At 36.1% G+C, this 15,310-nt stretch overlaps 1 protein-coding gene across 1 annotated transcript in view; it reads right to left on the reverse strand.

The window, feature by feature from the left end:
* LIN7A (lin-7 homolog A, crumbs cell polarity complex component) overlaps positions 1-15,310 on the reverse strand; it is a 147,655-nt gene that overhangs the window by 87,311 nt on the left and 45,034 nt on the right. The window contains exon 2 of the mRNA XM_003811659.6: positions 7,713-7,831. Coding sequence (XP_003811707.1) covers positions 7,713-7,831 — 119 coding nt within the window. The remainder of the gene's footprint in view (positions 1-7,712; positions 7,832-15,310) is intronic.

Genomic DNA, 15,310 nt, shown 5'->3' on the forward strand with positions numbered 1-15,310 from the left:
CACACAGTCTCACACAGTTACATATTCCAAGTATCCATACATGTTCAGCCTTTCATGTAGATGCAATCTATGTGAAGAAAAACATAGATTGCTTGCTATGTAACTATAGATTCACAGAACCGGAAGGATCACAGGAGACTGACTACCTAGTGGAGCAGTGTTTCTCAACTGATATTATAGTCCCTTATTAATTAGTCTTTATTTGGGGGTAGGAGGGGGTGGGAGAGAGAGGAGATATCATGGACGCTAGAAAATCTAATGAAGTTTGTGAAGTTATCCCAAGAAAAATCCACTCATGTGTGTAAATGTTCATGTCATTTATTTATTTGTTTGCATTTGACATTGAGTTATTTCACATTTTACAAATAATTATGTGACTCATTTTTCTTGTAAAAATTGACCTCTTTCTAAATAAAACATAAATGCAAATTACTAACCAAATCATATAAAAAAAGAAAACATAGATTCTGCTTAAAATAGTTTTCAATGAGAAGGCTGTTTTATTTGGCTTAGTAAGAAGTTAAAATTTAGGCTACTCTGGAACACTTTGCCTATGGGATAGCCCTGCTGTGTCTATGGAGCAGCCCCCCCAAAAAAAAAAAAAAAAGGAAGAAGTTAAAATTTAGACTGAGCCTTCCTTTATAGGAAAATATCGGTGTTATTTTTAGTATCCAAACAATTTTTTATCTGTTTTAATAGCACTATGTGCTCAAAGTTGCAGCTCACACAGCTTTCAGTATCAAACAGAATTAAATTCCCTATCAGTCGGAGCAGAGCAGACTTTTATCAAGACACCTGAGCTTTCTCCAAGCTACTTCAGGGTGAATTCAGGTTCTATGAAACCCTTTGTCCTCAAGTCAAATGAAATTATTTTTGGAAAGCTAGTGTCAACAATGCAGCCTTTGTCAGCAAGGGAAGATGTTTGAATGCTTTCAATTTTATGTAGTCTAAGCAGAAATAACCTTTAAAAGAGTTTTGTAGTCTTTACAGATGTTTGTAGATCTTCTCCATGGATAAACTGACATGTCTTTCTCATTTTCAACTCCCTTGCCCTCACTAAAGTCTTTCTTTCAGCACTTTCATGTCAATGGAAAGGTCACAAGATTTTACCTCTAATTTCTTCCTCCAAAATGACAGTTGTTTCCAGAGCCACCCTACTAGACCAGAAAATCTGAAATTGAATGACTAGCCTCATTTTTTTTTGACCTAACATCTACAAGGAAGTCCATCCATGAATAAACCTCTCTTGTCAAATTGTTTTAAGATTCAGCTCTCTTTTACTTAAAAAATAGATAAAATGAAATTTCTGACCCAAGTTCAGCCAAGTGCATTAACATTTATTCATTGGAAAGCCAAAAAACTTCTGATAGTAAAAATAATACATTTTGCTTCATTCCCAAATAAAAACTTTTGAAACTCTAGATTTCTGGCTATGTCTGTGAAATTATTTTAACAGAGCAGGCAAAGCATCTTTTTAGAATAATTATCAGTGTCTTTCACACGAATGCATGCTGATGGTGAGGGCAATATGTCTCTATGAAAAGTGGAACCTCTGTCTTCACCAGATTAATTACGCTGGATGTTGCATAAAGAAACTCCATATGTACTCCATATGTACTTGCAGTATCAAGATTTTTGTTCCATTAGGAGTTTTGCTTGATAGACTCTGTTGGGAGGAGACAACACACACACACACACACACATACACACACACAGACACACACACACACACATCGACATTCAGGTGAGAGATAAAAATCAGAGTTTTACTGAAACAATCATAGTTTTCACTCAGTTGCATGCCAAATGGGAATGCCACAGCTGTTATTTTCACTATAACTGGCTTTGAAATATTGGCAAAATACCAGAGTTCAAGAGTAGGTTCTATCAAGTGAACAGAGGTGCTATTAATTTTTTTTTATTCTAACCAACCAACCAGCTCAAGCATTTCTAGAGTACTTGAAATGATAAAGCTTTCTCCAGTTATTTATGGTTTCTTTTGATTGGAAACATGTCAAAAGTTTCATGTTAGTGCAAATATAAGTTTTGGTAAATTTCCATCCTTTTAAAACTGAACTTCTTCTCCAGGGGAAAAAAATCTATATTGTGTGATTTATTTTCAGGATGCTCAGAAATAAGCTTCCTTGACTTCATCCTATCATTGGCAGGAAACTTATCACACAAGAAACAGTCTGGCTTTTGTGTCCCATCACATTTAGCAATGCAAATAAAATCAAAGGATATGTAGGAGCCATCAGCTTTCTTTTCTCTGACATTTGCCAACTTAAGCTAAGTTTAATGTGAACAGAAAGAGATATGCACAAACATAATGTCAGATGCATTTTCATTAATTCTGATGAATGCAATGCCATTCCAGATGTCATTGTGCAAGGATAGTAACTTTATGTGAAAAAATACATGCTACTCTGTCCATGTTTAAAGGAAAACATTAAAATATTTTAAAACAATAAAAATATTAAAACAATAAATACATTAAAAAATATTTTACCATAAACAATTTTTTTGCACAAAAAGCAAAGAAAACAAAATAAAGCTAAGTTATATATATATATGTACACACACACATATATATATATATGTTTGCTCTTACTTAACCTACAACATAAAGTCTGTATATGATCTTTAACTAAAATATCCCTTTTATAACGTGATCTGAAATACAGCGTCTAATCTCTGCTGTTGTTATATAGGAAGTTTCCTGTATTACAAATGAGCCCATTTGTAATAGTTATGTATTTCTAGTTATCCTTGGTTATCTGGTCATCCTTGGTTATTCTTCCATTTTTCATCCAGTGTTCTGGCATGGTTAATTCTCTTGCCCTTTATCCCATCAACTATTGGGTGGTAAATCTTATGTTACGCATTACTTTTCTCTTTATGTGGCTGAATATCACCAAGTTCTTAACTTCTTGTCATCTAACAAGGTATCCAGATCTCTTTCTATGCTGGTTGCCTTTTCCTACAACCACTACAATGTGTTAACATCTATCTGAAAATTTGGAGCCATCCATTTAAAAATATTGCATTTTTTGAATGATCAAGAATTACATACATAGGTATATATTTTATTGAATATATAGGAGTGAAATTATATAAAGAAATGCAATGCTAATGGTTTCTCTAAATATTCTTTTGGATTTTATACATATATGATCATATCATCTGTGAGTAATAACAGTACTATCATTTTTCTTTCATTCTAATACTTATACCTATTTTATGTTTTTCTTGACTTATTTTAGTAGCTAGGCCATTCAGAATAATAGTCAATGACAATGGTGATTCTTAACTATTATTTCTAATTTTAGCTTTTTATCACTTAATCCATCAAAATTTTTACAATAGCTACAATTTCTTAATTGTCAACTCTTTAAGCTAGGCACTGTATTAGTCAAGGTATGTAATCCGCTATCTCATTTTATTTAATCTTTCTGACAATCCTATGTAGTTATTATTGTCTTATTTTATCTTAAGAAAGAGAATAAGCAAAACCAAGATCGCAGAAATTAAGTAACTTGGCACTAGATTACAAAATGATGTGGTCAAGCAAGGATGTGAATCCAGATTTGTCACCATCCATTGCCAATATTCTTTCTGCACTTTTCTATTATATTACAATAAGCTATGATTCAGTATCAGCTTTACTTCCCCCCCTCCCTCCTTCCTTCTTTCCTTCTTTCTTCTCTCTCTTTCTGTTTTTCTCTTCTTTTTCCTTCTTCTGTTTTTCTTCCCTACCTCTCTCCTTCGCATCCTTCACTCTCTCCCATTCTTTCTTCCTCCAAATTCCTCTTTCTCCTATTATCCTTATTTTATCTCATATTGTCACTAATGAGCCAAGTATGTATTTTCTTAGGGTAATTCTGAATCTAAGTTGTATCACCCAACCAAACATTGACTCTCTCATAAAGCTGATTAAGTTTTCCTTCTATGTTTTCATCCACACAGTAGATTAAGACATTAATAGGCATTAATTTGAAAAGCATCAAGAACAAAAACTTGTGTCGTAATGCTACTTCTCATATGGTTGTGGAATTAGGGTGCAATAGCTCAATTTATTTTAATTATTGATGGTGGGGTAATGAATATAAATATACCAGTCTTGTGTGTTTTCTTCGATTCAGCTTATGGAAACCACCATGTCTCTTCCTATCTGTTATTCATTCCCTAACTTATCAAAACACCATACTTAGGGATACTGTGGGATCCTACTCTTTAATAATGATAAAATCCATTGATTGTGTAATTATTGGCTACCACACACTGTACTAGGTAGCTGCACATACATGATATTTAATTAGCAGGATCAGTGCAAGACTGGTGGTATTAGTCCATTATTTTAAACTAAAAAATACAATTTTAGAGAAGGGAAAAATAGGTAACCAAGTTGGGATTCAAACTTTGGTCAATTTGACCACAACACTACTCTAGGAACTTAGCTTCTGTCTCTGATCTGACAGAATGTCTCACAGTGACCTTTCCCACATAGCCCTCTTGGGAGGCATTGTGGTGAAAATTCCCATTCCCTTCAAAAAATAATTCTCATTGGGGACCAGGAGCACTTGAACAGTAGACGGATAAACTCCAAATATTTCTCCTATCTTGATTATATCTTTAAGTTCATAAGACAAAAAAAAATCTCTTTATAAAGATAATAATGAAAGTAGGAGAAAATGAGAGATAATCAAGAAGCAAATAAAATTTGTGACCTAAGTTTCTCAAAATTTTAAAAATTGTGAACCGTCTAATGGCTATAGGTACTTATATTGGTTACAAATTTCATATAAGTTTTCAAAGATGTATCACAGTTTATACAACATAGTTTTAAAACATTTTGTTTTACAGCAATTAAAGGATTGATACTGCTTATAACCTTTTGCCAAAGTAAATTTGGTTTGATCATTGTGTATCAATGTGTGTCAGGAGAGCCTGGGTAATGCTGATGTACACTAATCTCTAAGTCTTGGAGATTTAGAGTAACAAAGATTTATTTCTTGCTCAGACTACATGTTCATAAAAGGTTATCTAGAGTCTCTATTTTTTATTTTCTCGTTCTTAAACCAGACTGATTGATAATTTATCATATAAAACATTACTAGTCGTCTAGCAAAAGGAAGAGAACATGGCAAATTATTTACTTATTCATAGGCTCCCATGAAGAAGTGGAACATATAGCTTCTTCCACTCACATGTGATTGGCTAACGCAGTTATCATAACCATAGATAGCTTTAGAGAGGACGGAGAAATTCAACTGTAGCATGCACCAAGAAGTAGAGAACTGGCCCAGTTTTGAAATCCTATTATCACAAAATGACAGTCATTCCATATAGGGTTGATTTATTTTCTTATTCTATACTTCTACTACTTTAGAAAATACTAACATTCAATTTGGTGATTAGCCAAAGAAGGCAGTTCTTGGTGATTATGACATTGTGTTCTGCGTTTTTGCTTCAAACCTGCAAATAGCAGTTATAAATGTGAGAGTAAGTCCTTACAACAGACCACTGTTAGCAGCACATCATCCTCCAGGTCAATGAGCGCATCATCCTGAAAAGCAGGAGCATGAATATTTTACAACTTGGAAGATGATGATAGTACATAGATTTTTAATTTTTTTATTACTTTGGTTGCCACAAGAATTCCTTTGTACTCTGTATTCTTTGTATTGTTTGTATTAGATGTCTTCTTAAAATATGATCACTTATACATTTATTGATTTCTTTCTCTGAGGTGCAAAGAACATGAAGTTTTGGGGCAAAGTCTAATTCTTGACAATTGAGCTATTTGCACTGCAATTCAGTTGTCTTCGGGAATTCTCTTATTAAAAAATCAACATTTCATAATCGTCATATTTCAAGTCTATTAATAAGTTTAGGCTAATCTAGCTAATTAATACAGCATGAAGCTAAAACTTGAAGTCACTTGAAATCAGGGAAATGATCTTTACTGAGAATATCGGTACCATAAAATATTTATTTCATCTCTCATTCAAAAACTTGTGTAAATGTGCTCTTATCAGCCAGCACATCTCATTATAGAAAAGTAGTATCATGTGTCAGCCCATTTCTCTGCCATGTTCTTTAAAATCACTTGCACTGATTAGAAGCAATTTAAATATTGATCAGGGGTCTTTAGAGATCCTTCAGCAATAAAACATGACTAAGAAAAGTGTTGCTTACCACTATCTGTATTCTGTGAATGAAGATGTGTGAGGATTTGCATTCAAGTGTAAGTTATTTCTTGATAGAGGAATGCCTTTCTTAGTTGTGTATGTAGATGGTCTTCCTTCAGTACTGATCTCAGCATATATTTTCATGCTTCTTACAGGTTATAGAAAAAAATAGTTAAGGGAGCTTCGAATCTCTTTTAAGGCCATCTATTTCTAGTTAAAAAAATAAAATTTTTATCAAACTATTCTCTTCATACAGGTGCTGCACATATGCCAGGAGCTGATTCAGTGGTTTCATCCAAATGTAAAGCAAAATATGGAATTATTTCAACATATAATAATAACTACTGTTACACTTATGTAAGGCAATAAAAATATTTTTGGCAAAAGCTTGTCCTGCTTTCTTTTTTGAGCATAATTTATGTTTTACAATCTTGTTGGCAAAAGTGTGACCTGTGTCTGTTTTTGCTCTGGTGAGTGCAACTAAGAATGATGCCACTGTCATTTTTGTTCTTTTCTCTGTTTTGCATGACAACATTAATAACTTTCACAAGGAAAAGTATTAACTAGCAAATATTTCTGAAAAACTCAGATAACCACAAAGATTCTGAACATTATTTGAATAAAAAACTAAAACTTCAAAGTTTTTTTTTTTGCCAGTATTACAATCAGTACCCAAGACACCAGAAGAGGAAGTATTCTAGGCTCACTGTAATGCAACTTTGAGACATTTATTATCATACTTTATAGCTGCAATTTTCTTTACTGGCATTTGGTTTCACCTGCCTGGCAACATGCATTCATATTTTATATTTTAATTGAAGAACTTTTCACTAGAAAGATTCATAATATTATTCAGAATTGTTGTTTATATATTGCTACTATTATTATTTCCCACAGTAAATGTAAATCAACACAATAAGAATAATAAAGAAAATTCCAAACTTAGTTGAATGGTCCATCCCACCACAAGTCAATACAAAATTCAAATAGTCATTTCAACATACTTGTTTCACCTTAGTCTTCTTGAAACCATTAGTCAAGAAAGGATTACAATGCAGATTTGCTAGAAAGGCATACCAGCCTATCTGTATATTTTCCATTGCCTTAGACAGTAATGTTTAGTCAGTAGGAGGTTGCTACTTCAGATTTACCTGGGAGAGAATTAGTTAGATGTTCTTTTTAGACAAACTCAGCCCCCATTAATGATAACTATTTCTACCTGAATTTCTAGGTGGCTTCATGTGACCACTAAATAGCATAGACTACATGCAACAGTCACCTGTTAGGCAGTCCCTTCATTGGTACCAGAAGATCAACATTTCGTTTTATATGAATGATAAATCCTGGCTGGATCTAATTTAGCAGGCTAAATTATATTTTATCATCTGTCCAAGTAGCTAAAAACAGAAAATTAAAATGTAGTTCCAATCTTAACAATTTCAACTGTTTGTGTAGAGAAGACATGTTTTCTATGAAGAAGACATATGGCTGAATTTAGTTATTAAAATTTTAGTGCCATACCTCTCGAATAGCTGTACAAAACTCACTCTGAAGCACTTTTTTGAGGGATTGTAGCTTGTGCACTGGTACTTCTCCAGATTCCTGTAGTTTTTCCAGTAATTCAATTGCTCTTGCAACATCTGAATGAAAAAAAAAATGAAAATAGAGAAACCTAGAATAAATTGTATCTCATCAGCTCAAAGTACTATTATTCCAGTTGGATTATGGCATTGAAAAGCAAGTGGAATTAAACTGCATAATCAGAACTTATATTCATAGCTTTTTGGTCTCATCTTTTGGTAAAAGGTCATTTTAATTTGTTCCACACATTTGTCACTTCATACATTTTCTTTGATGGGATTTCATGTAATTTGTGTCATACAAATTAATTTGAATATTATGTCAGTAAAGAGTTGGACACGTCTATTATTTATTCTGATACTCCAATAACAAAACTAATTCATCAATTTTGCCTCTGAGGTGCTTCCTTTCAGTTCAACTTTTCCTTTCCCATTTCAGTTTGTCATAGCTACAACGTTACATGTATTACTATGATGAATGGATTGCTGTGTATCTCCGCAGTTTGTCTATAAACTTCTTGAGGGTGGGAACTTGTCTGGTTTGGTTACCATTGTATCCTCAGGGTATGGTATATTATAGTGATTAAAATTAATGCACTTTTTCCATTTCACTGCCATTGCATTATTTCAGACCCTCATCATCTCCCCTCTGTCCAATTGGAATTATTTCTTCTCCTCCAGCCTCTTCAAATAGTCCACACAGTTATTTTCCTAAAATAAAAGTCTGATCATGTGCCAATCTACCAGCCTTTAGAACAGTACTAAGCAAGAGTTTTCAATAACAATTATTTTAAATGCTTCTCTTTCACTTAACAATATCAAAGGTTAATGTATCAAGAAACATGTAGTCTTTTATAGACATAAAATTTAAAATTCCCTGGATTATTTCATATTGCCAAGAGAAAATAATTCAATAAAGAGTCATTTAAAAATACTTATGGGTGATCTCTTCTACCCTTGTCGCTACAGTAAATAACTCACTGAAAAGCCACTTAGGCATTTATGTTATAGGACATGAGGTTTTCGATTCCTAAGTGCCTAGCTCCAGAAAGCGTCCCACATCCCTGCCATCAGCTTATAAATTTATCCATTCACTCATCCATCCAGTATTTTGAGTTTCTGTTATCAATGCTTGGTGCCAGCTTAACAAGAGTATGATACTCCCTTTCAAAGCTCACAATCTAATGAGAAAGAAATATAATAGCACAGCCACCTTCAATAAAATTGTTAGCACCTCAGAATCTGGGTGGGGTTAGCATAGGTGTAAGTATCTAACTGAATAAAATAACAAAAAGTGACTTGGATGGGGACTGTCTTTGAAGTAGTAATTTTGACTGCCAATCGTGGGCCAAAGTAGCACAAATCATTAAATCAATGTGACACTGCCAGTTTCCAAAGTCTGTCTTTTAGTACATAAACAGGAAGTCTACATAGTCAACCGGACAAAACCAGACACTTCCGTAATCAATAAGGTACCAAGCTGAGATTTTATGCATTTCTAACTGCAAAAGATACTCTACCTAGGCTGCAGTAAGCCATGATTGCACCACTGGACTCCAGCCTAGGAGACAGAGTGAGACCCTATCTCTAAAACAACAACAGAGACAAAAATTCTACCTAGATGCCCATGGATGCATGGAACTCTCAGAGCTCTTTTTTTTTTTTTTTCCCTAAAACTCGCTCTTCATTTCCTTGGTTCCATATTTCTAAAAATTTCTTCCCCCAAACAAGCCGTCCTCTCAAGCAAAACTATGGTGTTTTTCACACTCCCCTTGCATACAGATAGTCGGCAAGTGCGGTAGATTCTATCTTGGAATTGCCTTTTGTAAAGAGCCCTATCACTCTCATGGAAGTCTTCATCATTTCTCACTTGCAGTACTGGAACATCTCCTAACTGATCTCCTTTAAATTAGCCTTCTTTTTTCAGTCCATCTGCCACATTGCTTCCATAGTAATTATCCTGAATGGTAAACCTAATTATTATTCTCCTGCACATCAAACCTTCCCTGGCTTCCCATTCCCTACAGAGTAAAGTTCAGAGCACTTAGGGTTACATATAAGGCCCTTAACAGCCGACTTCTTCTTGCTCATCTCAGAACACCTCCTCCTGTCCATCCTACAGTGGGGCCATCCCAAATTTTTGCTATTTCTAGGACATGCCACAGAATTCCACACCTATGTTTCGGCACATGTCATCACCTGTTCCTGAAATGCAATTCATTCATTTACACAGTAGTGCTAGCCCTGGGCTGTGCACAGGAGACAGTGGTGAAGGAGATAGCCCCTTTCTCTTGCTTTCACGGAACTCACAGGCTTGAGGAGCAGGGGTCACAGACATGCAATAAAGTGGGTGTGTTCTATAAATGAAGCACTACAGGCTTGTCCATGGAGGTATAACAAAGACATTTATCATCATCAAAGAAGTCAGGGAGGATCTATTTGTGGAAATAACTGCTAAGCAGAGTCCTAGGTAGGAGGTGTAAGTGGAGAAGGAGGGAAGAATGTTCAAGACAAAGGGAATAAATGCAGATCAAAGGCTTGTTAAGAGAGTGTGGGATATTCAAAGAAATAAAAGGCGTTTATTATAGCTAAAGCTGAAAACAGGGTGAGAGTAGAAAGAGATGAGTGGCGAGAGATGAGGTAGACAGAAATCACATCATGGTGGGTGTTCAAGGCCATATAAGGGCAGACTTGGCTTAAAAACTATCTCCTCAACAATGTCTTCCCTGACTCTCTGAAGCAGCTTCAGTTGCTATCATGTCTGCATTTCCACAGTTCTTTGTTCACTCATCTATTATAATAATTACTACCCTCTGTTTGCACGTACATCTCCCTCCTTTATCTCTGTGAATGTATACACTTCTTCAGATGTCAGAAACAAAATATCTCATTCATTGCATCCACAGAATTCCACATCCCTGTGTCTTGGCACATATCATCCCATGTTCCTAAAATGCAGAATACCTAACAAATATCAAGTGTTCAATGCATATTCGTTGAATGAATGAGGGATTAATTGAAGAGACTGGCTCAGGAAGGCAGGTGTTAGAGGTCTATGTCTGTGTGAACCTGTAACTTCTCATGAATCTAGAACTCCAGATTATTATCAGCCTTGGTTAAGCCTTGCTTGGATCTGGACTAGGAGAAAAAGGCAAGCCTAAATCTGCAGGCTGAAGAGAATTAGAGACTACACTGGGTGAAGTCCAGCAAAATTGAAAATGATACTATCCTGAATATTTTTAGTAGTTCTCAACCTGGGCTGTGCATTGAAATTATCTAGGGTGCATTTAGAAGTTATTAATGCCTGAGACCTATGCCAAACAAATTAAACCAGAATCTCCAGAACAGTGGTTTTCAACCTTAACTGCACATTAAAATCAACCAGAGAGGCTTTAAAAAAACACAAATGCCTGGGTCGGTCCCACCTGGAGAATTTCTGATGTGATTGGCACAGAGTGGGGGGCTGGGCATGGGGCTTTTTAAAGCCCTTCAGGCGATGCTAAAGTGCAGCCAAGGTTGAGACCACTGCTCTAGTTCGCATGGGTAATTTTAAAGCCCCTGTGTGATTCGAATATGCAGCCAGGGTTGAGAACCTCTGACACATATTATTGGTTCTAAACACGAATGTGTTTAAGAATCACCCAGAAAAGATTATTGAAATGCAGATGCCTAATCCTTACCCCATTTGAGAGATGTTGATTCAGAAGGTGTGAGGATAAGACCCCAGAATATGCCTTTTAAGCACAAGTTCAAAGTGATCCTTAGTGATTGTTAGTTTACAGACCCCAGAGAGAGAAAAGTGAACGAAATGATTTTTTTAGGTTTCTTTCATTCCAGAATTCCAGAAACCCTTGTACTCTCTATTATTCTTTAATACAGTGTGTAACATGGTGCTGAATGGGATTCTTTGAGGAGTTTCAGAATGATTCATAAAAGCCCACAGATGACAGCAATTAGTGCTAAGGAGGTCGTTAGCAAAGGCTGCTCATTGGAATCACCCGTGAAGTTTTTCAACCTGACCTACTACCACAGACCAATTAAACCAAAATCTCTAGGAGTGGAATCTACTAAACAAGTTGTTGTTTTTTTAATTTTTGTTTTTTAGCTTCCATATGATTTCTAAGACCATCAAAAGCTGAGAAAAATATTGTTCAAAAAAGAGCCATCAAGGAAACCAGACATGTCTCCATTAAGACTTATAAAAGCTGAGCCAACCCTTTTTTATTACACCACAGGCCTTTCCCAGTCCTCATAAGAGGTCATTGGGAGATAAGAGAAAATTCAAGAATTGTTAAATCATTAATTTGACACAGTACTGGGTCTTTTGCTTCTCTTCCAACAACTAAGTAAGGAAGGCTCTGACAGAAACAGTTGTAGCTAGTGGGCATGCCTGAAAGAAGGGAGGCTAGCATCTCTTTCCTCGTGGCATAGGCAATGAACTTGGTGACCCGCTTGCCCTCTCTGTCTGAGCAGAGGGAGACAGCTAAAAAGCAGTGCCCAATGGAGCCTAAACCATCTTGGGGTACCCCTTAAGCCATCTAGTGGGTACCCCTCCAAGGGAGTCTTGTAGTATAATGTCAGGGATACACAGCAAGTGGTAAAAGCCAACGGAAGTCTGAAAACCAGAAGTGGGAGAGATCAAGTTCCTCCAGCCAGGCCTAGCCGTTTTGGAAACAAATAGGTGGGAGTGATAAACGGATGTGAGGCTGGAGTTTTAAACAGAATTCTGATTCCCTTAAGTTCTATAAGAATATCAGAAACCTGCAAGGCTAGGTTCCAGAAGGAAGCAAAAGAAGGCTTCGAGTCAGCAACATACTTTTATTCTTAAATCCATTGGAATAAAGTGTGTGTGGTTTATTTATAACAGTTCCCTTAGGTTCTTGTTCAGAACCTCCTGATGCTTGTTTTATGAAACTCTTCTATTGATTAGTAACAAGAAGTTTGCGTTTACTGGTATAACTGGTATAACTGGTATAACTCAGATCAAGAGGAATATTAGATAAGAATTGGGGAGGCTGCCAGGTAAGCACAACGAAAGCAAGAAGGATTATTTTCCTAGAACCTACTCCTCCTATTGTCTGCCACCTCTGATGAATACCACTCTCCCAATGCATGAGGCAAATACTTGCATATTACACTTGCCCCTTTGCTCTCCCTCACACTCCCTCACACTTTCATCACACTTCTCAGAATGGTGCACAATTTAAAATTTATGCATTGCTTATTTCTAGAATTTTCGATTTAATAATTTTGGATTGCGATTGACTGAGGGTAACTGAAATTTTGGAAAGTGAAACCACAGAAAGCAAAACTACAGATAAGGGGATATTAAAAATTGAGATTAAAAAAAGAGAGGGAGAGGTGGAGCCTTAAAATCTGTTCTTTTAGTACTCATCTCAGATGATTCTGATGGAGGAAGTGGTTCACAAATGCACTCTACAGATCACTGAGTTTAATACATGGTCCAGAACAAAATGAGTTAATGGCCATCATTTAGTCAGTGCTTACTTGTCTTACTTAGATCACCATGTAAAATCCTTACTATTATATCAAGAGATTACTATTATTTATACTGCACAGTTAAAGAAAAATAAAAACAACTAAGGCTCAGAAAGGTGAATCATCTGGCCCAAAGCTATACACCTAACAAATGGAGAGGCCAGAATCCAAAACCAGCTGTGTCTGACTCCAGTGCCTGTGCTCTTGTTTATTCCTCTACCCTGCCACAGAAAAGGGATTCAAAATAAAATAATAAAGATATGGCAAATTCATTTTTTAGATACTGCAACATGGACCATTGTGAGCTTGGGCAAACAGTTATAACACTGCCGAAAGCCTCATAATACATAGTATTACCAATGTGTTTATAGTGATAACAGTGGATCATTGAAAGATGATCACATCATCATCAACTGCCTGATAGTAAAGTGCCACACTGTCAAAAGACTTCCTTCAAAATAGCTGGAACATTATAAACAAAACAAAAACAAGAATAAAATATTGGAACTTAAAAATATTAGAATTTAAAAGGGATGAGCTTACAGTGATCTAAAAGAGTTCAATTATTTTTTCATTCTCTTTTTTTTTATTTTACTTTAAGTTTTAGGGTACATGTGCACATTGTGCAGGTTAGTTACATATGTATACATGTGCCATGCTGGTGCACTGCACCCACTAACTCGTCATCTAGCATTAGGTATATCTCCCAATGCTATCCCTCCCCCCTCCCCCCACCCCACAACAGTCCCCAGAGTGTGATATTCCCCAGTTAGAATGGTAATCATTAAAAAGTCAGGAAACAACAGGTGCTGGAGAGGATGTGGAGAAATAGGAACACTTTTACACTGTTGGTGGGACTGTAAACTAGTTCAACCATTGTGGAAGTCAGTGTGGCGATTCCTCAGGGATCTAGAACTAGAAATACCATTTGACCCAGCCATCCCATTACTGGGTATATACCCAAAGGACTATAAATCATGCTGCTATAAAGACACATGAACACGTATGTTTATTGCGGCATTATTCACAATAGCAAAGACTTGGAACCAACCCAAATGTCCAACAATGATAGACCGGATTAAGAAAATGTGGCACATATACACCATGGAATACTATGCAGCCATAAAAAATGATGAGTTCATGTCCTTTGTAGGGACATGGATGAAATTGGAAAACATCATTCTCAGTAAACTATCACAAGAACAAAAAACCAAACACCGCATATTCTCACTCATAGGTGGGAATTGAACAATGAGATCTCATGGACACAGGAAGGGTATTTTTTCATTCTCTAATGATGAGTTTTCATGAACTCGATTGACATTTAGACTGTGGAATTTGACTTATGACTCATCCAAAGCTGGAACATGGATAATGATGCAGCTGGGTCATTTAAAGTTACTGTTCACTAATTCCACAAAATGTGTTGAGCACTCAAGCTAACAATATGAATTATCTATCCCAAAGCCATCCACAACCCTCTAATCGCTTGCCATCTTCTACTACAGAAACTGAAAAGAGAATGCACTTCTTTTTCCAGACTCTACTGCAATTTTGCAAAGTTGTTTTAAGTGTAAAGTCACTGGGTATGGCTTCCAGGAAGGCCTTTGAAATGTACAAACTTCTGGCATAAGCTTTCAACATTTTCATCTTTGCACCCTTCCTCTTTCCCCTTTCTTTTGACAGATATAATGCCTTGAAGTGCCTTGGAGGTAAAACTCCCATTTTGTGATCACGAAGATAACTGCCATGTGCTAAGGATGGTGGAGTAGGAAGAAGGAAAGGACACAGGCCTAATGTCCTCGCTGAGCTGTTGTACTAGCCCTGAACTGTCCAACCCCATGATTCTTGTCTGTGAGAAAAAATATATGCTTCACTATTTGGTTATCTGTGGCTTTCAACCAAATACAAGCTAGCTGCCAGGGGAGCAGGTGACTTTAAAGGTGCTTTTCTAGGTTTCCGGGATAATATTGATGCTATAGAGACACTGGAACAACCTACAGTGGTCTTTTGATTAAGATCGTCATGGAAGCCAATCTG

Source organism: Pan paniscus, chromosome 10 (genome assembly GCF_029289425.2).
Source record: "Pan paniscus chromosome 10, NHGRI_mPanPan1-v2.0_pri, whole genome shotgun sequence".
NCBI classification, from domain to species: Eukaryota; Metazoa; Chordata; class Mammalia; order Primates; family Hominidae; genus Pan; species Pan paniscus.